This window comes from Parasteatoda tepidariorum, chromosome 4, assembly GCF_043381705.1.
Source record: "Parasteatoda tepidariorum isolate YZ-2023 chromosome 4, CAS_Ptep_4.0, whole genome shotgun sequence".
NCBI classification, from domain to species: Eukaryota; Metazoa; Arthropoda; class Arachnida; order Araneae; family Theridiidae; genus Parasteatoda; species Parasteatoda tepidariorum.
Genome location: NC_092207.1, coordinates 48,584,594 through 48,608,715, shown reverse-complemented (window position 1 = coordinate 48,608,715; position 24,122 = coordinate 48,584,594). Strand labels below are relative to the sequence as shown.

The 24,122-nt window shown below is 30.3% G+C and overlaps 1 protein-coding gene across 3 annotated transcripts in view; it reads left to right on the top strand.

The window, feature by feature from the left end:
• Positions 1 to 24,122, top strand: part of LOC107441765 (sushi, von Willebrand factor type A, EGF and pentraxin domain-containing protein 1) — a 411,941-nt gene that overhangs the window by 380,022 nt on the left and 7,797 nt on the right. For all 3 annotated transcript variants that reach the window (XM_016055134.4, XM_071179755.1, XM_071179756.1), the window contains 6 exons: positions 6,265 to 6,603; positions 7,682 to 7,951; positions 16,407 to 16,580; positions 19,693 to 19,830; positions 20,780 to 20,953; positions 23,238 to 23,417. In XM_016055134.4, coding sequence (XP_015910620.3) covers positions 6,265 to 6,603; positions 7,682 to 7,951; positions 16,407 to 16,580; positions 19,693 to 19,830; positions 20,780 to 20,953; positions 23,238 to 23,417 — 1,275 coding nt within the window. The remainder of the gene's footprint in view (positions 1 to 6,264; positions 6,604 to 7,681; positions 7,952 to 16,406; positions 16,581 to 19,692; positions 19,831 to 20,779; positions 20,954 to 23,237; positions 23,418 to 24,122) is intronic.

Sequence of the window (24,122 nt, the reverse complement as noted above, 5' to 3'; positions counted from 1 at the left end):
GTTAAATTTAGCCTTTTTTCAAGCGTTTATTCTTACCAACAGCGTACTGTCATCAGTAGGTTGAACCTTCAAAAATATTCACTATTCGAGAAACTATCTGGTTGGCCTGTAAAATGAAGCAACTGACGAGGCATGCATAATGACGCACAAAAACAAAGCAGAAAAAGTTACACACCATAAAACTTGCTTTAAAATAAAATTTATTGAAATAAAATTGCTTACTAATATTTTTCGCTACGATAGCTATTTTATTTTGCACCATTTAAAATCTTGCTAAATTATCTACGTCAAGTCAACAAGTCTATTTCCTAAAAGAGCCATTTTATAACCGTCGTTGAACTGCCGACCTAATTTTGGGTTTACGACTACCAATGCTTAACTCAGTAGCCTTGTAATTTTGAACCCAATTCAGAAGACAAAGGAAATCCTGGATCAAGTATTGGGAGAAATTTGCCTTCGAGGAGGACATCTTGATGGAACTAACCTGCATTTGCGTTACATTGAGAGGAAAACCACGAAAACCTCCCACGGTAAGCCTGATGGTAAGGGTACTCGAACCCATGATCCGTCTACCACCGAGGATATTTTACGTCACGCAGTGATCGGTGCGATCCGGGTGCGGAATTCGTATCGACCTGCCATCTCGAACCCAGTTCACCTCATTGGAAGGCGAACACTCTATTCCCTGAACATCCCGCGACTCCATCCTTATCAGTTTGTGAATATAAAATAATTTTATACACATTCTCAGTGCCCCAAGACTGGCCCGGTTTATCACTAAAAATGTGTTTGCATGTTCAGATAATAAGTAACCAAATGATTTAACTCATATACTTTGGAATATCTTTAAGTGAGACGTAAGTCCATAATTAGTGAAGTCCATAATATGGTACTTTTTAACAATTAACTTTAAAATTTCTGCCTATGATGATCTTTTGACTTAAAAAATAATAACAGTATTTACATTGATTTAAATTAAAAATATGTAAGTGATTAAAAACTTGAAGGGTTAAGTTGCTCTTCTATATCTCAAAAATATTACGAACTGCAAATAAATTTTACTCTGTTTTTTCTGTATTTTTTATAGTTTCATCTCCTTGGGGTACCCTTTTATTTTATGACAAGTTGACTTAACTTACAAAAGCAAATGAAGTTTCATTAAAGGGAAACTCACACACGAAGCTGATTTTCGGTGGAAATTTTCACGAGATTAAATATTTTTCCTACAAAATTTTCAAACTTTCGTTTTAAGTTATTAAAATATACCCACACAATATTCGCTTCATTGCCCAATGTTTTCCAAGACATAAGGATGAAGAAATCCTGTATTTTCCAATTACATATTACGGAGGTGGAATGACTTCAATTATTAAAATATTTAAGGAAAATAGAGACTTATACATCAGAGAAGCAAATTTTCTGCGCGGTCAGGTTCACCTGCTGCATCCCATCAGCCACCGCGGTTTACCATCTCCGTTTCTATGACAACCATCTTTTAATCTAAGTTGCCAGATGTAGGAATGAGATATATTTATTTCTAAGTCCAGTTTAACAAGAGTATTGCGCCTTCGAAAACGAGATCGTTTGTTTAAAGTTAAACGAGAGCTTAAAAGCTTTCTCGAATACGCGATCATTTACCTGATATTCTGGTTTAAAAACATTTTTTTCTCATACGATACATTAGCTCACAGGAAAAAAAAGCTAAACTTCTTCAACGGAAATCGTTAAACTTTATTCACGGTTGAAATAGTTTTGATAATGATCTGAGAGCGACCTCTAACAACATTTTTGGTTGAAACTCAAACATAAATTTCTCAAGAGTCAATGTAACGTAGGTAACATTCACACTTTTCTTTTAGTTAAGTTTACAGAAAAATATATTCACTGAGAACTTTCACACTTTTATCGTAAAATTCTTGCAAAGGTGTAACCAGAGCACATTTTTCTTCATTTCTGTTTAATGTTCTAATATTTTCCAACTTTTTCTCCACAACTGCAGAATAAGTTCTTTTCATTTTCCTACTCCATGTTTCAAAAAACTTATTTCTGAATAATTTAAAATTTGAGATGTAGTTTATTTTTTAGAGTATACGTAATTTAAATCCATGAAATTCAAAGCGTCTTGATATGGAAATTTTTTATTAGTATAAAAATTGAAATATAAATTCGTAAGCACCTAACGTTAATAAATGAATTAAACTAATTATTGAGAACCATGCTTACATTTCTTACATCTTTTCTTAATGAAACATAGTAACGATGATAACTAATAAAAATAGAAAATTGGTGCCAAACGAATATACTGATATATTTTTATTTTAATGATAACACATTTCTATAGTGGAGCATTACTTTTTGTGGTGGAGATTGTTTTACGCAGACAGCTTGTTGCAGAAAGTGCTTTGAAATCAGGGTTTTTACCATAGGGAAGGTGAACCGGGCAGCTAATTTACAATCCAGTGGCCTTTAACAGCTAGCTCTCTTTTTTGGAGATTTTCCTTTTGGCAGTAGTTAGTTCCAATTATAATACAAGATTTAATTTCTTTTAAAATCTCCATTCTAGTGAAAAAGTCAAGAATCACGTTCTTTTTATTAGTATTATTATTTTAAAAAAATGCTAAATAGGGAATTGGGTCATTAAAGGCCGCTGTATTGGAAAATCGCAACTGATGGATCTTCTCTGGGCTGCTTAAACTCATAAATAAATAAATTAAAAGTTCATTATTTCCTTAGTTTAAATCAAATTAATTAAATTATAAAAAGCACGGAATTTTATATAAATTTATGTAATTTAACTATGCATTTTATTGTTACAAGTTTACATACTATCACTTTCGATGGGTACATGCTCCATCTTTAAAATGCTTCATTTGATAAAGACAAATTTATACAAAGTCATATTTTTTAGATTTAATTTGTCAGCTTTTTAAAAAAGAATCAGATTGTTTATTTGTTCTTTTTAAGACGAATTTCAATCGAAATAAAAAAAATTTCATTTATGAAATTACTAAACCAGCAGTTTGTTCAAGAGAGCGATTATTGTAACTTTAGGCATGTATGTAACTTTTTTCTCTGTTTTCGTCTATAGATATGTAACTTCGTTTAAGAAATAACAAATTTTCTAAAACTGAAAGAAATTTAAATATTTTCCGGTTACAATCCTTCCTCAGTTCGTGCAGTATTTACATAACAGAGTGAGAACAGGTTTAAAACTTTAAGAGGTTCAATATTTAAACTGGTTCAATATTTTAAGAGGTTAAATATTTTAACAGGTTTAATATTTTTAACAGGTCCAATATTTTAAGACATTCAAAATTTCAAGAGATTCCATATTTTAAGAGGTTCAATATCTTAAGAGATTCAGCATTTTAAGAGGTGCAATATTTTAAGAGGTTCAAAATCTTAAGAGGTTCAGTATTTTAAGAAGTCTCAATATTTTCAGAGACTCCATATTTGGTTATTGAAATTAAAGTTTAAATTCTCACTAAATATTTCCATATAAAAGAAATTTTCAAGTTTTATTTATTTAATCATAGCAAGAAACGTTAACTGTAGCAAAAATAATACAAATGATGAATAAACAAAATGAATAATTTGCTATGTTTCGAGTCCTATCATTTATTTTTGCCATTTTTTGTCTATTGAAACATTTAAAAGTGCGTAAATAAATTTTAAAAAAAAATCCTTTTAAAATTGCAAATAAAAAGAATTTAAAAGTTTTAAAACAATGGCAAGCAAATAATTTTTATCGAAATAGCGTAAAGAAGAAGTAGAAGTGGATTGATTCTCGCTTTAAAACCGTAAGACACGATATATGAAGTATAAAACTAAGTACATATTGCCATATGTTATTTAAAGATGAAAGAGGAACATTTAAATTCTGTTGAATTAACTTAATTCTATCGTGAAAAGTTCACTTCTAAATAACTAATACCTCTCTCTTTCACCAGTAATTGAAATGAAAAGAGCCTGAGAAAACGAAGTAAACGAATTGCTGAAATCAGAAATTTTAGGCAGTCATTCAAAAGTACAAAATGAAGAATTCTCGCAATTCGTCTCGCTGTTTGCTCGGCATATTATCTGAGTTATACGAGTCCGAACCATTCAAGTTGAATATTGCATCTGAAATATGTTGGAATGTCTTTCTAATATTATGCCTTAAAACTTTCTCTCAAGCAAACTTATCAAATTAAATCACCAAAGTTGAAATCTTAGTTAAATTAGTTTAGAGATTATAATGCGTGCTCTCTTCACATTTTAACTTTCACTTCCTGAAAACTTAAATGCGTACTTCGAAATATTTCTGACGCTGAGAAGATGTAAATGTAAAGAGAATAATTATATTAATAGCGAAATAGTATATAGGAGTAGAGATAAATATATTTATGAAATATGTTTTTCATGCTTCTTTGACTTAAACGACATAAATACGTTGATCAGTTTCTGTTGAATATCGAAGTTCGCATATTTAAATACTTCAGACAGTTTTTTAGACCTTGATAATTTAATCCTGACGCTGTGAAAGTTAAAATGCTTGTATAATAATCTTATTTATAAAGTAAAGTAATAGATGTATATAATTCTTCGTCTTTCTTCCTGAATTAGACTAATAGTTTGTAAAAAAATTTGACAGAAAAAAACCGATAAAGTTAAAAAAAATTCTAGAAAATTCATATGTAGGAGCATGAATTTTTGTCTAGGAGTTCCTGTTTTTAGTTCAAAAACTTTGCGACAGATGGCACGAATCAAAGACTCTAAACACGGATGATTGAAATTGAAGAAAAACAAGAAAAATCCCATCACAATGTTACGAAATCCATCAATGAATGAAAATCACAACACAATATTTTCAAAATGTTTCCATTCAGTCACAAATGAGATATCGTGTACGAAGGCTGAATTTTAAATGCATGAAATCCCAAGGAAAAACGATAGAAAGGACTTTCAACGCCATCTGTCGGAAAACATTTGAATGAATATCATAAACTCTGGAATAAAAAATGTATGTCCTCTCGCGTGAATTTGCCGAAGGAATTGTTTTTTTAACTGAAACAATTTTTTAGTTTCACATTTTAAAAACCATTAGTCTAATTTAGGACACATTGTATGTTTAAAAATTATGTTTTTACTTTTCCGTTGCTTTATATGATATAATTATGTTTGCTAATATACGTTTGTGTTATAGTTCAATTCTAAATGTTACGTTCAAAACATTGTTATTCAACTTAATTTGAAACTAATCTCAGATTAAATAACTAAACTCGAATGAGTGTCATTAGGCTGTGAGTAAACATTCAAGTTATAAAATACGAACTAAAAACATGTGTGTTTTTAAATTTCCTTTATTTATACCTAAGAAAAATAGGAAAATGAGGAAAATATAAGTATAACGTGAACATAAATAAATAATAGTTTGAAAAAGTTTTTTTAAACGTTTCCTCTTAATCTATGAACTAAACTGTCTGAGTGTTTATTCCGTACTATCTGTTACCCGAATACAATGAAATTTGGCCCACTAATAGTTTAAAATACAAGGATATTATAATATTCTACTCCAAACGGTTCATAAGGTGAGTGTGAAAAAAGAATTTTCTCACAGAATCACCATTAAGAATTGTATCGTTTATTAAAAAGATAATAGCTTTAACTACCGATAGCTTATAGCCTTATTTAATCAAAATTTAATTTTACTGCAAAATAATCACTCGTTTATAATAATTATTTTCCCTCTGATCGCGTTTTTTTTTCCTCACTTAAATATCTATTTTTTGACCCCCATTAAGTATGCTTTTTCACTTCCTTTATGACAAAGATTCTAAAAGTAATTAAGTGTGGTCCTTCGGAACATCCTGCATATCAAGAATACTTTTTCACTAGCAACAAGTTGCTTATTAATCTACATTTCATGAGGTAAATCGTTTGTAGTATTAGAATTATGGGGTATATAGTTATATGGTCAACGCATATAGCTGTTTCATAGCTATTGAACCATGATTTTAAAGAAAGGTATAGCTTATATCAATTAAAATTTTAAAAAATCGTTTTCAACAACATATGTGTAAAAAAATATTCTAATTCAGTGAAATATTATCTATAAAAAACAGTTTTGCTTCAAGTTTTACATAGCGTATATTATATCAAAAGTATTTTACTCTAACTGTTAAAGCATTTTCAGATTATTGCTTAATTTTGGTAGAAAATAATGCCTCATTCCTTTACATCAAATGATAAAAAAAATTAAATTTACTTGCTTTTTTTCCCTAGCAGACGACGTGCAAGAAACTGATATTCGATATCGAATTCCACCAAACAGTATTATTGAAGGTTCAATAGATATGAACTCAGAGTTTCGCCCATGTGGACCACCAGAACGACAACAGAATACTTTACTCTACCCTACACATAAAGGAGGTAGAAGTTCAGGAACGCCCAAAGCACTCTCTGATGTGCCAGATAACTTAGAAGAGCCAAATGGTCAAACTCGATGGTATTCTCACAACACAGAAGTTCGTTTCAATTGCATAAGAGGGATCTATGGGGAGAAAACTACGTGGAAAATCGTTTGCGAAGATGGCAATTGGGTTGGTGGTGCATACAAATGTGGTAGGTAAAATAATATATTTTCACATATTTTATAATAAAAATTCGTAAGTTTACTTTTGTTAAACTTTTCAATGCATTTTATTTCATTTTTTTAAGAAAGGAGTTTTATGCTTTCTGTAACTGTGAGAAATTATTATATCACGCGCAGTTATTGTTTATAGTGGATTTACATACGAAGCAGGAAATGGATATTTTGTATTTTGTCTAATCTCCTTAAACTATCAATTCTGAATACTTTATGATCAAATAAAATATTTAGAATATTTCTTTAAAAGCTAGTAACAAACTTTCTCAAAAATATCAGTAATATTTTACTACATTGCGAACAAATGCTTCCCCAAAAGTGGTTGCTGGCATTTGGCTCCATTTTTCTATTCTGAATAATTTTTTGAAATGTGTATCCTTATTATTGTTTCCTCATAAATATCTACTTAATACATTTCCAAAGTTTCGACTAGATGGCACCACAATACACAAACGCATCAACTAGTTAGCAAGGAAATCGTGCTATTTTTCCCTGAAAGGGCGGTTTCACGCAATTTTAAAAGCGTTGCTTATCTTTATATCACCCCAAGTTTTTTAACTAAAATAAGAGAAACATATCAAGAACAAATTATAAAAATCTTGCCACGCAATTTTGTTCGAAAATTTTAAACACCCATCATTTTGAAATGAAGAGAGAAATTGAAAAACGAATGATATATATTGTGCCATGGATGGCAGCTCAATCAGAGGGTATATAATATTTCAAAGACTATTGTGTCGATTCTATAGTTTTATCCCATCCGGGACGCATGAAATTAATGCATATATTCACCAAAAAATTAATTTGTAAATATTTATCTATATCTGAAATGTCCTGTTAAAAATTCATTAAAAAAATAATTAATATATTCACCAAAAATTTCTTTGTAAATATTTATCTATGTCTGAAATATCTTAATTCTAATGCAAATAGCTAAAAATTCATCAAAAAAAATATGTAGTATAATGATATTTTCCCTACTCTGTGGAATAACTCATTGATTATTTTGTTACCTTAATATAAAACATCAAATAGCAAATGTCTTCCTTGCAGAAAATGAGCCGGAGCCTCCCCCAGACGAGGATCGCCGTAACAAATCATGTGTCTTCCTTAATACGGAACCAAACCTTGTTGCCTTCTTGGGTGATGAACTGATTGAGGATGAAGAGACTGAACATCCTCCCCATACAGAGCTTGTTTTTCGTTGCAAGGACATTGGAAAGTACAGCTTGATAGGCAGTGTCAGAAGAAGATGTATCCATGGAGATTGGGATGGTGTCAAACCCTCCTGTTATGGACTCTCTCAAGAGAATGATTATGCTTGTGAGTGCACTAATGAGAACATTGCTTATGATAGCTCTTGCTCTTTTTTTAAAGTGATACATTTTATATAGGGTAAAAAGAACCAGTTTGGCAAACTCAAGCTGCAAGAAAATTGCCAAGGCTTGTTCTTGGTAATTCTTACCATGTTTCAGGCTTTATGGGATCACCAAAAATCTCTGTAATTTTTACCGAAGAGCTTTGGTAATGATTTTATTAAAATTTACAATAAAATATAATTTTTTAATAAGCGATACAATTTGGAAAATGAGGTAAAATTTGGAAATTTCCTCATGATATGTCAAAGGGCATGGCATACAAACTATTTGTTCAGTTAAATTCACTTTTTAGTTTTGTATTTTCTACTAAATGCGTGATAATAAAAACTACAATTTCGAAAATCAGAATTTTCGGTTAACCGTTATCGTATGAGAGCGAAAATGTCGAAATTAATGGTTCAAATATCGTTTAGTTTTGTTTTTATTACCAACATTATTTTTTTGGTCATAAATGTCATCCCCATACAGTACGGTAATTTTACCAAAAAAAAAATTCTCTGTGCACGAACACAAAAAATTATGTTAGCTATTGTACAAGGTTCGAAAAAAATTCCACTTTAGCTATAAAATTACTTGCACTTGAAACTTAACGAAACCAATAAAATACTCCCGCTATTATTAATTAACTACTTGAGTTGGGAAAACGTGTCACGCATATCAAAATCATCTTTCACAAAATCAGCAACATGCCATAAATGCCGGCAGACAAAAAAAAGGGGCATCCGTAGTTCATAACTCAAAATGAATGGGTTAGACTCCTCTTGTCGCCTAACTAACCGTGGGAGGTTTTTGTAATTTTCTTCTCCGTGTGACACAAATGTGGGTTAGTTCCATCAAAAAGTCCTCCACGAAGGCAAATTTCTCCCCATATTTAATTTAGGAGTTCTCTTGTCTTCTGGATTGTGCTTCAAGTTACAAGGTTTAGAAAATTACCCCATTGCAAGAGTTGAACATCAGTAATAGTGAACTCCGAATTGCGTCTGCTGTTTAACGACGGTTAAAAAATTATTAAATATTCTTCTTCAGGAGCGCAACAGCCCTTTGCAGGCCTTGGCTGCCTCAACAGCTTATTAAATATTATTGAAATTAAAATATGCTTCTAATGTATTATCTAACCTGTGTAAATTAATAAGCATAATTAAATTAGAATATGGAGATACCCAAGCCAGATGCTAAATTATATCACGTGACGATTATCATTCAATCAATTGCTTTAATATTGTGGTTGTTAGTGGCAACCAGATGGTTATGCTATTTAACATTGGAATGAAGCGTATTCCCATTAGTCGCTATTGGTTAATAGTATTCTAATTGATCATTGATAAATTTTCAGTAGACATGTAAGTGAAGTGAGGCTACCATAGACATCTCTATGGCACGATATCTTTATACAACTGTTTAATACTACTATTTAATTATATTAGAGTTACAATATTAAACGAAAACTAGTTGGTGATTAAATAATTCGTTTCACTAGGATTATATTTTATTTTACTATCCGGCATTAAGCATCCCACCCGATTCTGAGTTTACAATTATTAATGTTCACTCCGTAGTCTGTATGTTTGGACCCAACGCAGAAAGCAAGGGAACACCTGGATCAAGTATCGAGACAAACTAGCTCTCGCGGAGGAATTTTTGAAGGAACTAATCCACATTTGCGTTACATGGCGAAGAAAACAAAGAAACCCATCCACGGTATCAAGAGAGTTCTAACCCATGATCCTTATACCACTGAGGATATTTTACGTAAGCTCTGTGTTCGGTGTGAACCGGAAGCAGAATTCGTATCAGCAAGTCACCGCAGGGATTCGAACCTGTGCCACCTCAGTGAGAGAAATGCTCTAGCTCTTGAGGCACCATGGCTTATGCTCCTTTGATTGTAAATATTTAAATTAATTTCCAGTCGTTTCAATTTTTCTCTTCGTTAATTATGATTTTTCAATTTTGGATAAAATCAGTAATACATTTAAAAAACAGCAAAATTAAAGATCAAAAGATTTTTCTCGAATGATTTAACTATCACGCATGAAAAAGTGTCAGCCAGCATTTCCATACATAAAAAGAGTATCACTTATAAAATAAAATGCAGTATAATCTCTAAATTAATAGTTAATCATCTTAAAAAGAAAAAAGGAACAATTTTATTATAGAAATCTAATCTTAGAACAAAAACTAAAGGATATTTTGATAAAAAGAAAACTAATATTTTAAGTACATTTGAGTCAGATCGTCTGGAACTGCAGAAGACACACGCTTAAATTACCTTCATTAACGAAAATGGCACTAAAATGAACTATCAAAGAGTAGCCGAAACTATTCCATTCCATTCTTCAGAAAATCACTTTTAGCCGATAAAAAAAAAATAAAGATAGTTAAAATGTCGAATTCTTTTGTGAAAGAGTTCCTTTTGGGAAAAGTTAATTGCCTATTATCAGTGGAAGACTGAATAAAGAGACCCACAACTCTTGATGATGGGATGAACTTTCAAAGATTAAAAAATTTTCTATTTCATTTTTGGATGATAGGTTACCTCCTTTGTTTCGTTACTTTTAATAACATTTAAATGAATAGTAACTGGTTCAGCTTTTAAAAAAATTCTGTTCTTATTTTCATGGATGATGTTTAGTGTGGCGCTAATGTCAAAGTGTTCACTTTTCAAAACGCGATGTTATTTTTATGACATTCATTTATCTTATCCATTATTAGCTATTTGTTGCTTATTGCATACATTTTATTTTTCACGTGTTTATTGACTTACAATCGCATGGTCGTATGCAAGAGGGTAAAATCTTGGCTACTTTTCAACAAGCTACACGGAAAAAAAAATTCTGGTAAAATTACCGTACTGTTTGGTAATGACTTTTCCGGTACAAAAAACCATAATTCTAGTTAATAAAAGCAATATATGCTGTATTAATTCTTTCATTTATAATTTTTTCCGTTCATATGGTAACTGTTTACCGGAAAATATGGTTTTCAAACTTATAAATCTTATTACTTCACAAAAATTACAATACTGAGATGCAAATTTAGCAGAATCAATCCTTTTCCCTCTAAGATATCATGATAAAATTACCAAATTTTACCACGTTTACCAAACTTTATCACATATTATAAAACCATATTTCATTGTTAATTTTACCAAAATTGATACAAAATCACTTCGGTGAAAATTACTCAGATTTTGATGTTCCCATAGAGCCAGAAACACTTGAAACGTTACCATATTCTGGTAGTTTTAACCATACTCTTTTACTCATCGCAGAGCACGTGTATACGAGAGGACAATGCATGCTTTAATTATTTCCTTAGAAAAAGAATTTATTGTCATTTAATAACCAAATAGAATTTATAGTTAATAAACATTTTGACTGTTTTTCGACTAGATAGAATGCTCAGTTTTCAACTGAAACTATGTTTTCGGAATGGATTACACTTGTTTCTTCAATTCTATTGGCAAAGTTTAGTGTCAAGAGAAATTTTGACTATTTTCCAGCATAAACAATCTAACAGACACAAAACTAAAAAGAAAGAAAAATTAAATTAACTACAAATTTTTAATTACCGCGTTCTTCAAGTAGATTTAAAAAGAGAAAATAATTTCATTTTTGTCACAGCTGAAACGAAATGCGTCGTGAGATTTTCACAATTAACTTATATCACCTACTAAAATTCCACACGCGTTTTTTCCCCTTTTTTTTTACTTTATTTTTTTTTTTTTAGTGAGGAGGGACAAAGAAATACCTATTAAGAAAAAATCATTTTCTCCTCTTCCAACTACTACTTGAAAACCGTGTTTTCCTTCTCTTTATTTTTATATTTTTCTATCTCTAATTAATTTTTCATCAACCTTTTTTCAGAGAAACTCTTCAAAACGCGGATTTATACCGAAATGTTGGTAAACCTAAATACAGAAAAATTAAATAAATAATAAAGATTTTGAGTTGTTGGAATTTCTCAGTAGTCAGAATTTTTAAAAATATCTACAGTCAAACCCCGCTATAGTGTACCTTCAAGGGACCGAAATTTCGGTTCACTATAACCGGGAGTTCACTATATCCTCTCCGCAAACAATTTTAACTAAAGATTCCGAACTCCTTTTTATTATACATTATTTAAATAAATGACCAATAATGACTGAAAAATAATACGTAGTTGCAAAAAATGTGTCAACTTGCTTTTATTTTTTATTACTCTTCGTCTTGTGTACAAAAAAAAAATTTGTAATCTTTGACTGATGCAGGGATAATTTGTCCATACATCTACCTGGGTGGGCCTTTGTTTAGGGATGTAAAAGTGAGATAAAAGAGGCAAACAAGAAAAAATGCTTAATAGATGGTTTCAAATATCAGTATAAGTATTTATTGGGAAGCAGACATTTCAAAATTATTTTTAAAAAATCAGTCGAAGACAGAAAAAAGTTCATAATATCCAACTTCCTCACTTTTTTTAGTTCACTATATCCGCAAAAACTAGCATTATACGTGTATAGCAAGGCTCGGGACCGAACATTTCGTTCACTATATCCGGGAGTTCACTATAAACCGTGTTCACTATAGCGGAATTTGACTGTATTATAGTTTCGGACAATTTTAAAGTTATGCATTTTCCTAGAATCCGATTCTATGTCACATTGTCAGGGGGCTCTTAAGTCAGGGGGTCACATTGTCAGGGAGCCGATCGAACTCAACTGTCGGAAGGTTTCAGATGAAATGGGAAACTCTTTATTTAATATTCACAAACTGATAAGGATGGAGCCGTGTCGGCTCAGGGAATACAGAGTTCGCCTTCCTATGAGGTGAAACGAGTTGGAATCCCAGCGATGGCTGGTCGATATGAATTCCGCACCCAGCTCGCACTAACCACAGTGCTGACGCAAAATATCCTCAGTGGAAGGCGAATCATAGGTTAGAATTCCCTTGCCGTCAGGCTAACCGTGGGAGGTTTTCGAGGTTTTCTTCTCCGTGTCACACAAATGCGGGTTAGTTAAATTGAAAATTCCTCCACGTAGACAAATTTCTCACAATATTTGATCCAGGAATTCCTTTGTGTTCTGGATTGGTTCAAAAGGACAAGGCTACGGAGTTGAACGTTAGTAGCCGTAAACCCGAAATCGAGTTCTGTTCAACGACGGTTATTAAATAAAATAAAACCGATAAGGATATTTACTTTTATCAGCAGATCTTTCGATAGATGTAAAATACAAAGCCGTCACCCCCCACCACACTTTGAGATATAAACTGTGCAGTATTTATGCTCTCTTTTAATTTTTTTGACGAAATTATACCAATTAAGATCTGTAATCGGCTGTTTTTAATAAGTAGTTAAATAGATATAGATTTTTATATTTTGAAATTTTAGGTAAATATCTTTGTTTTTCTGCAATTTACATTTTACTAATTTTTTAACAGAATCCAAATCAATTTAAACGGTAATAAAATTAAATTTTATGAAGTTTTTACAGGTTCTATAGTTTTGAGGAAACATCCCTAAGAGTTTTAAAAACTATCTAGAGTTATTACATTTTATCTTATAACACGATCTCTTTATTTACCACTTTTTTTAAAGATATACTACTGAAGATACTAAATTATCAACAAAACAAAAAAATATCTTGGAAATGAAAATCAAATATATAACTTAATATCCAAGATGGCGAAGGTAAAAGCCTATTTAGCGTACCAACCTATAGTACTGAGAATGAGTGTTTTTATAACAGCATTAAACGTGAATTGAAAATTGAACCAACCTACCTAATATAAATATATATCTCTTATAGTTTTTAAAATTAAAACATAATTAGAATCATTATTTGATGATGAAGTAGTTTGTATCGAAATAGAAGATATTTATATTTGAATGAATGAATGAAAGCATAAATTAATTACACAAGCACCAAAACATGGAATGGGATTACACGATAAAAGCGTTATTTATTATTAAGCATATGATTGATATTACGACGTTTAATTGTCGTTGCCAGTCATTGAAAGAGATGAACAAATTCAATCTGAAAATAAAAAAGTAAGCAAATAAATTAATGCCGAAAACAGAACCTAAAAAAATAATAAAATACAGACTAGCGTAATCGTTTAATAAATGCAGTAGAACATGACATATGTGTAACGCAATAACACAATAAGCTCAGCTGTCAAAGTATGCGGGGCTTACAGTGGATTAATTGATATCACGGAACTTTATAATAAGGTAGAAACAACTAACAAAAATTATAAATTAATGAGTTATGATAAAATGACCAACCTTAATCATTAAATGAAAGATAATATTAAAGCTTTCCAATTGTGTGACTAAATAAAATTGATTAAATCACTCACAATAAATATTGGAATACAAATTATACCATTTTAGGTCACAACAATATTCTTTTTATTCTATTTTGTAGCAGAATCATTCCATAAATTTTCTTACGTATAGATACAGCACAAAAAAAATTAGGAAAATATCATAATACAGCACAAAACAATTAATTAGCGATTTATGTCGGTTTTTAGAAAAATGGGTGAAGAAGGGAAAAGTTTAAATTTTCATAAAAGTGTCAGTTTTGCGTAATAAAATGGTAGAAAAATAAGAGAAAGATTGAATAAATGCAATTTTTAGAAATAGATATTAGCAACATTTAACTTACTGCAACAATTGCTACTCATTTATATATTTTTTGAAAAAAAATTAATACTTAGATTAAAGGATTCAGTATTAATACTTTAAATATAAAGAAGGGGCCGGGATAGTTTGGGAGAATAGGAGTTCGAATCCAGCCGCCCGAAGACTCTCCGTGATGTAAATGGTGACTGATGCACGTTAAATTTGTCGGGTCACAAAGTCCTCCATGTTTCCATAGAAAATGTACATCTCTAGGCGTACTGAAATGGAGATTGATCGTTCTCTGGCTCAGGTCGAAATTATGATCTGTGGATAAATGAATGAATGTGTGAATGGGTCCGCCCTATAAAACGGGTGTGGTAGAAGTCGAATTATTGGCCATAGATGGCGCCACTGGAAAACAAGAACAATCGCACCCCCTCTGCCTTAATGGCGGAAGGCAATAACAACAACAAATATAAAAGAATGCTAGAAGAAAAAAAAATTCTTCGATACAGAACAAAATCTTCATTTAGAAGGAAGAGGGAAGGTCAGAGAGCACTCATAAGAGTCGATGCTAGAAAAAGAAGTGGCGCAGAAAGTAAAAAGGTCCAATAAATTAAAATTCCGAGAACAAACAGACGATATTCAATTAAGTTTTAAGAAGTAGAAAGTTTAAGAAACTGAGGCATAAGAGTTGTTAAGTGAACCCTCAGAACAAATGAATAAAGAGAAATTATCTCCTTCCATCCGCGGTGTCATGAAAAAAGTCGTAAACGTTGATTTCAAATGACATACTCTTTCAAAAAAAAGAGCATAGAGAGGCGTTTACACCCACAGAACACTTAAAACTAGACAGACGGTTCAATGACTCCTGATAGCTAAAAAGAAGATAAAAAGTTAAAATTCTTTTCCAAAAAAGAAGTAAAATTCAGAAAGACAAAAATAATATTCATTATACTTTACTTTTAAATTTAAAAAAATCATTTGAAAATCATGCATAGAAACTGTCATGTAATTAAGAGTAAATAAAAGGCTTAAAAAATAATTGGATGAAAAGATTTAGATAAAGGAGTAATTGTAAAATTTCAGTGTAATTGGGACAATATTATTAAATTAAATACCTTGAAAAATATTTTTTAAATCAAAACAAATGTTTGATCAATGAAGTAGACACATAAAAATAGATGTTTTCATTAACAGACGTTTTTTTTAATAAAAAAATCTATTTGCTTTAATATTATAATTTTTTCTTGTGGTTTTGGAATATTTTATCGATCTGCATAAAAATTTTATGTAGGGATCAATTAGAAAAATAGTATTATTTAAACTAGTTTAATATGTTTTTATTTGAAAGATCCGATTTGATGCCAGTTTAAGGTTGTAGTAAATTGGCATACAGTTTTCTCTTTTCGTCAATAAGTTTTTGTTTTTCACGGCTTTTTATCGAATAAAAAAACTGCGTGGTTCTGTCTGCTCAGATATGAGAAATTCTTAATTTTATCACAAAATTAATCTCCAAAATCTTTTTTATTTTTTTATTTCACAAAGTTCTTCACTAACGTCGACTTTTCGATGAAATACTTAAAACTGAGCATCCATATTTCTTTATTTCACTGAATTTAGAAAAATTCAAGGACACAAATTTAAAAGAAAAATTTGCATTAAAAAGTTTCATTACGAGTAAGTAAATAAACTATTACCGTTGCAAATGTAGGAATATCACTCTTAATAATATATATTATACATGAGGTCTTACAAAAGTTTAACTAATGATACTATCTTTGAATATTTAGTGGAAAAGCCGCCAACTATTCTGTTTAGACATCAACTCGGTCCTATAGCTCAAAGCAATGAAGGGAAACTTATTGTCTATCCTGGAACTATTCTTCACCTGGAATGTTTATGGATCAGAAAGTATGGTATTCCACACTGGCAAGTTAGTCACTCTTACAGGAAATATCCAGAAGGTAAGGAATAAAATCTAAAATTTCTGCACTGAAATTCCCATTAGTGTTTGAGTAATAATAGCATTTTTATCTCAAAAAATAATATATTCATGGTTTAATACATTGTGCTATATATATATACATAGTGCTATTCTATAGTGTGTATAATGCTATAGTGTATAATATATACATAGTGCTATGCATAGTTTAATTCCTTTTGTGACATACTTCTATAATATTTCGAAGGAAAAAAAAGTATTTTTTAAATATTTTAGCTTTGAATAACATAGTTTAATTCTACTTGTGGAGCATTTCTATGATATTTTAAAAAAATAAAGCATTATTGGAACATTTTAACTTTGAATAACATAGTTTAATTCTACTTGTGGAGCATTTCTATGATATTTCGAGTGACATACTTCTATAATTCGAAAATATATACTTCTATATATATTTTCGAAGGAAAAAAAGTATTTTTTTAAATATTTTAGCTTTGAATAACATAATTTAATTCTACTTGTGGAGCATTTCTGTGATATTTCAAAGCATTTTTGAAGCATTTTAACTTTGAATAACATAGTTTAATTCTACTTGTGGAGCATTTCTATGATATTTCAAAAAGCAATAAAGCATTTTTGAAACATTTTAACTTTGAATAACATAGTTTAATTCTACTTATGGAGCATTTCTTTGATATTTCAAAAATCAATAAAACATTTTTGAAAAATTTTTACTTACAAATGTAGTTTTTTTTAAACTGAAGCAAAAATAACAGAAAAAGAAATCTTGATAACGTATTTTGAAAACTTTTTTTGCGTACCTAATTTGTTGTCATGTTTAGCATGTCATGTAAGATGTCATGTAATGATATTATGAGAGTGCTAAAAATTATCCAAAATTTAAAAGTCAATTAAAGAAAAATGAATAGAGACTTAAATGTGCAGTTTGCAACGTTTTGAAACATTGCATTAGATAACCATATTGAATTAGATTTTGCGTTAGATAACCAACAAATTACTTTCATCAATAATAAAAATTAGCTTAATTTTATTATTGGTGATGGCATTGTTAACTATGAAAAATTCCAAAAAATGATTTCAAAATAGATGCTATTTTGCGAAAACAATGTGGTACAGTCTGCGAACAAAATTAACATTTACAAGCTCAAATATCTTTAAAGGTGAAATGGCCTGACATGCTGTATAAAATAATGTTTGAAAATTTTTTCTAGACTACAGAGCCACTTTTTGACAAACTTTGTGATTAATTCTGAAACATAGGGAGAAAAATTGACTGGTTTCTTAAGCAGAATAAAGCAGCTTAAAGAACCTTTCTATTTCCTTCTGTTTTTCTTTAATTGATTTATAAAATCATCTGACATTGCTGAGAAGCCCAAGAAGAAAGTTGTGGTGACATCCATCCGTTTTTAAATTAAGACGTCTTTTTTTTTAATTCGCGGAGCAGATTTAACCGTTACTATATCATGTAATTTTGTTTAGTCTCTACATATTTAAAAAACTAAACTAATTTAAAATGGGAATTATATCAATTTATTTTTATGCATTTTTCCTAAAAATAATATTCTTCACAGAAATATCGAAGATTATGCGTCTTCGATCATTTCTAACTTATTATACTATTAACTTATTAGACTTAGTTTCTAACTTATTAGACTAATAACTAACTTTAGTATTACATATGTAAACTAACTATAACTATTCTAACACTTTTGTACAAAGTCTGCGAATGTGAAAAATGTATTTAAGTTTCTAGAATACTTTCGGTTACTCCGTCTTCAGAGAAATCAAGTTGATTACCAATGATGGTTCAGTTTTCGTTGCGCCTAATTAGAACTCAGCTAGGGAGGGGAATTTCATAACTAACCAATTAGTTGATAATCCACTTGAGAAAACTCTCAAGACGTTAGCTTACCCAGACAATTTTGGTATCAAAGACTTGCAATTCAATATTATTAACGCTATTTATAGAAAACATTAATTAATTAAAATGCCTTAAGTCAAGAATGTATGTACATATTATGAGAAGCTGTAGATGGTAAGAGATTTTGGAATTCATGCATTGCAGGTTATATGATTCGATTATTTACAGTTAAATTTTTATGCCATTATTTTTCCACAAAGATTTAACGAGGTTTTTTGTTTTTTCTTTTTATGAAATATTTTAGATAGTGTCTTGAATAGTTGTTCAATAGTTTCATAGTAAACTATCTTCAATTCTAATTATTTCCGGTTAAAGAATTTGAATTCATAAAAATAATTTTATTTTTCAAAAATAAAAATTGGCTCACGTTTCTAAAAAAGATGTTTTTATCACCACGCTCAGCTGCTTATGCAACCCTTACACACATGCAGCCGCTTGCACACGCGACGCTCAGCTGAAACGAAACCATTTTTTTAGTCTTTGGTGTGATTCTTTGTCTGCAGTCTAGAGAAAAGTCTTTGGTGTGATTTGTTAAGTTTTTCATATTAAACACGATCATTATTTTCAACTTTCCACGTAGTTTTTGCGATTTCGTCATTTTAAATAACTTTTGTTCAGTTTTCATTTATAAATTGCAGCACTACCTGCAAACCAAAATGCACAGACGTGTAATTCAAATTTTGTTATTTTTCTGGAAAATCCAGACGTGCAATAAAAATTGAGATTATAATTTAAGATTTTAAAATTACCCAAACCCAGGGGTTGAGATTGAGGGTCAAACCTGGCAACATGGAATGCATTCCTTAAAAATATTTCGCATGTGTGATTTTAATTTATGATCCAATACCTGTTTCACGAAAACTTTCCATATGTTATGGATAAAGTCTCTAAGCTGTCATTGTAAGGGATTGGAGTTCAAACTGCAATGGTTGCTTGAAGCTTACGCAACTTCAGATTGGTGAGTACCAGCTGGCGTGGGAAACGATGGGGGAAATTGTGCTCAATGAAAACCACGTTGCCAGGCTGTGGCCAGCTTGAAGAGCCTTAACCTCCACCATTTCCTCCAGCCAAACAATTGGTTGTTGCTGGAGTGCTTTTTATTATACATTGATAATACTGTGTGGTATTTCTTTATATTTAAAAAAAAACATTCGTAATTCTACTTTCTTTAATGTCTATCCTTTTCTTTCAGGGTGGACGAACGAGGCAGGGCGTGATCCTCAACTGGAGTACCGACTGTCCATTTATCATGCCCAGAAGGACGATTCGGGACGCTTTACTTGCATAACTCCCATGGGCCATAGACACTCAGTGGATATCGTAGTAGCTGGTACTGTTCTATGCATTTTTAACTAAAATATACTAATTCACCATTTCAACTTGTGCTTGAACCTAAAATTATAGATAAGTCCCAAGATGATGTGAAATTTTAATGTTATACCTGTATAGGGTGTCCTATCAAAACCACCCTAATTCTACGCAGCCAGGGCCCTTGGTTTTAAATGCATTAAAAAAATGTCTGAAAACTGTACCTCTCGGAAACATAATTTTTACAAAAAAGTCAGAATAAAGTATAATATCATCGGATGGTGAAAGGGGAAAATACTTTATTAGCAACATAAACATCGCTACTTACATATGCGATTGCATTTGGCCTCGAAATGATGATTTGATGGACAAGAAAAGGCGTACTTTATAAGCATCACCATTACCTTGACCATATAAGATCATTATAAAACAAACTAATATTCATACAGACAATATAAGATCTGTCACAAGTTAATGGCGCAATAATACACATAGTATTCAACAGAATACATTTATTGCCATACGAAGATAACCGTAGATAATGGATGCAGCTCTTCAATATAATTCGAAATGCCAATTGAAAAATGATTTGCAATAGTGGTTTGTGAGTATTTAAATACTTTGTTAGATGATTGCCAGCAAGAATTTTCCCTTTGCTGCTTCCTTCCGTAAACAAATTCTAATAATTTTGCTGATTTATTTCTTCTTTTGAAATTTTACACTGGTGCGATTGAGCACTATTCCTCGTCATGCCGTAATTTAAAGCTAAGATTTATAGCATTCTCAATTGCTTCTTTTATTTTACTCTACCGAAATTCATTCAACGTTTTATTTTAAAAAAAGTTTTCTTTTTAGTTTCTATATTTTCTTTTCTGAAAAATCAAAACTGTAATAATATTTCAGTAAGAAAATATAATTTATTTTAATTAATAATTAATTTATTTTATAATATTTCTGTCTTTAAATTTCAGCCGTGCATTGCCCTGAATTTCCTCAAACTCCTGGTCTCCATGTGAGCAATCCAAGTACACAGCTGGACACCAAAGTCGTTTTTTCATGTCGAGATGGACAAACACTGATAGGAATGGATCAAGCAACTTGCTTGCCCTCTGGTAACTGGTCAGCGGATGAACCAATTTGTCAAGGTAACTATAACAAGGACATCAAAACCACGCAAGCTAAGCACATGCTCGTATTTATTTGGATATCTTTTTATTCTGAACTTGTGATGAAACCTATGAGATTTAGATTCCAATTTCAATTCACGTGTTCTCAACCTTTATTCAGACTAAGTGTATCTTTGTGATTTGAAAGCATTAATATACCTCCAGATATTTCAACTTTTAATTTTTCACTTAGTCCACTTTTCATTAGATTCTTCTAATCCACACTATGAATTACATAAACAAGTTTTAATTATTGTTGACTTTCTCTAACAGATCAAGTTTTTAAAAAAAAGACATCCGCCGTCACAAAAGATGAGATGTGGATAATATTTTTCAATTGTATCTCAGAATAACTTCGTCTAACAAATGTTTCGTAGCAACAGTTTTATAACTGATTGCAGTTGAGCAAATTTAATTTTGATAATTCGTCTGAACTTGCTCTTTGATATTCGGATAAAAGGCGTACGAGAGAAAAAGTGGATAAGCTAATTCATTGGATAATCCATAAAGTAACCCAAAAAAATATTTAAAAATACGAAAATATTTTCTGGGAAATTTTTTAGATTCTTATGGATTATTATTTACAATAACGATCCCCTACTGACAGAAAAATAATTTTACTTCCTTCTTATTAACCTACGGAGAGTTAATTTTTATCAGTGACTAATAAATATTTTTGAGTAATTTTTGTTTCATTTTATTCATTGAAATGCGGTCTATTGAACTCAATTAACAAATTTCAAATTTTAAGGTTATACGATTTTCCAAAACTTCTATTTCGAATCGAATTTACAATCTTAAAATTTAAAATTCAGTAATTAAGTTCGATAGGGCATACTTCAAAAAATAAAATGAAATAAAAATTATTTACAAATATTAATTAGTTACTGAAAAAATAAGGAAATTCTAGATGTATATTTCTGTTTGGAGGAATATGGAGGAAGTAAAATATTTTTTTCCGTCAGAAGAATAATTACTTAAAGCCCTGAATACGAGATCAAGTTATGGCACGCCTTATGATATCTTAATTATGATTATAACATCTCAAATAGGTTATGATATCTTAAATGAGGAAAAAATTTGCCATAACCGTTAGTTTATTGAAATACACACATTATTCTTTTATGAAATACAACATAGCAATTCAAATTTTCGATATAGACATTTCTTTAAAACTAAAAAGGCATAATTCCACATAAGCAAACAAAACAATGAGCAATTAAAAATAAAACGGGACCATTTCTTTTAGTATTTTCTCATAACAAAATAATGTTATATTTTATCGTACTTAGTATCATTTGGAGTTCACTTATATCTCCCAATTTTATGTAACCACATTTTCCGCCGTTCTTTACTGCTATTCCCAACAGGTAAGAGACATAATTTAAAGCCTAATTTTGACCTATTAGAACACCCAAATGAGCAAAAACTTGTCATAAGTTTAAAAATATGAAACAAATGAAATAAAAATAAAAGCGAAAATAGAAATAACAGATCGAGTGCAATACTTTACCATTCGAACTAGTCAACAAAATGGCGACAGTTTACCCTAGTGATCGGTGACATCCAATCAAAATCGAAAGCGGCTAAAAAGTCATAAGGGAAAGAGTGAAGCTACTGTTGATAATCTATGGCTTTAGAATTTTTAACATACTTAAATGCGAATTTTCTTCGCAAATTAAGTATTTCATTTTTTTTACAACTGATGTACCTATATGTTTAATTTATATGTTCATTTTTTTATAAATGTATATGTGTGCCATCTGTTTTTTCCTTCACTTTTAAATACCTTTTTATGACTTGCAATTGAGGTTTCTGCAATAATTTTTGTAGCAAAGTTATGCATTGTCCCCCTCTTCAAATAGTGAGAAATTATGTCTGCAATGTGGATTGAGCTGTGCCATGGATTACTGGCTTCTTTGTCTTATCCTTTCGTTTTTCCTGACTTTCCTCGAATTTTAAACCTTATGATATTTCAATGGATTCATTAAATCCATCTAATAAGGTTACCCTCGCCGAAATTTCTGCACCATTTACAGATTATTTAAAAAAGGAAGAAATAAATACGGTTGATAATTAAGAGTTAACTGTATTTTATAGCAAAAAAATTTAAATTGGAAATCTATTTTAAAGTATGCATAGTGACAATATTATTTTTGTCTGAAATATTATTTTAAAAAAGACTCTTGCTTCATTGCAAATATTTTTGGGACGAATAGATTCTTCCTTGTAAATAAAGTAACTTTTTTTTCTTAACTTTCAGTCACAGGTTGTCCAGATTTAACAAACGTAACTAAGGAAAATCTTACAATAAATGTAACTGGAAATACAATCGGATCAAGAGCAAAGTTTTCATGTCCAGTTGGCTATGGTCTTAGAGGGAATGACACAATTCAATGTCTGGATACTGGACAGTGGTCTTCAAGTGTGCCATTTTGCAAAGGTAAACCTTTCTTGAGTTTCATCAAATTTTAAAGATGTAACAAATCATTAACAATTCAATTTTAAATATTGTGTTAATAATTATTAACTTTTCTGACATAATTCATAAAGCAAAAAGTCAAGTTACATTTTTCAAACTTTAATCTAACTATTTTGGAATTGATTAAAAAAAAATTTTGATCAATTACTTTTTTTAATAGTTGAAAGGAGACTACTCAATCAAATAATTTTTGTTGAATATTGTTCTTTAATTTTTATACTGCCATGTACGTTTTATATATAAACTTGATTATTATTTTTGTTTAAATAATGAAACATGGCACATTAGTTAATAACTATAAATGTTATTCTCAACCTTGCAATATTTCGCTCTTGCAAGGGAAAATATATATCAAATTAACATTTAAGGGTGGTATTTACGGTATGATTATTGCAATTTTACAGTGTGTATAAAAATTATAGGTCCACTTGTAAAATTAAAAGTTATATACTAATCAACTTTCACGCGTATTGTGGGCCATATTAACTGCATTACTTCTTAAAATAAAAAATTAATTCATAAATGAAATTTAAAACATAAAAATTTTAAAGAAACTAAAAATCATGCATAATTGCTATTTCAAAAATATAAACTCATTAAAAGGAGCTGATTATATATTTCCATTAAGTGGCAAATGATTTACCTAGATTGAAATCTTCATAGTTT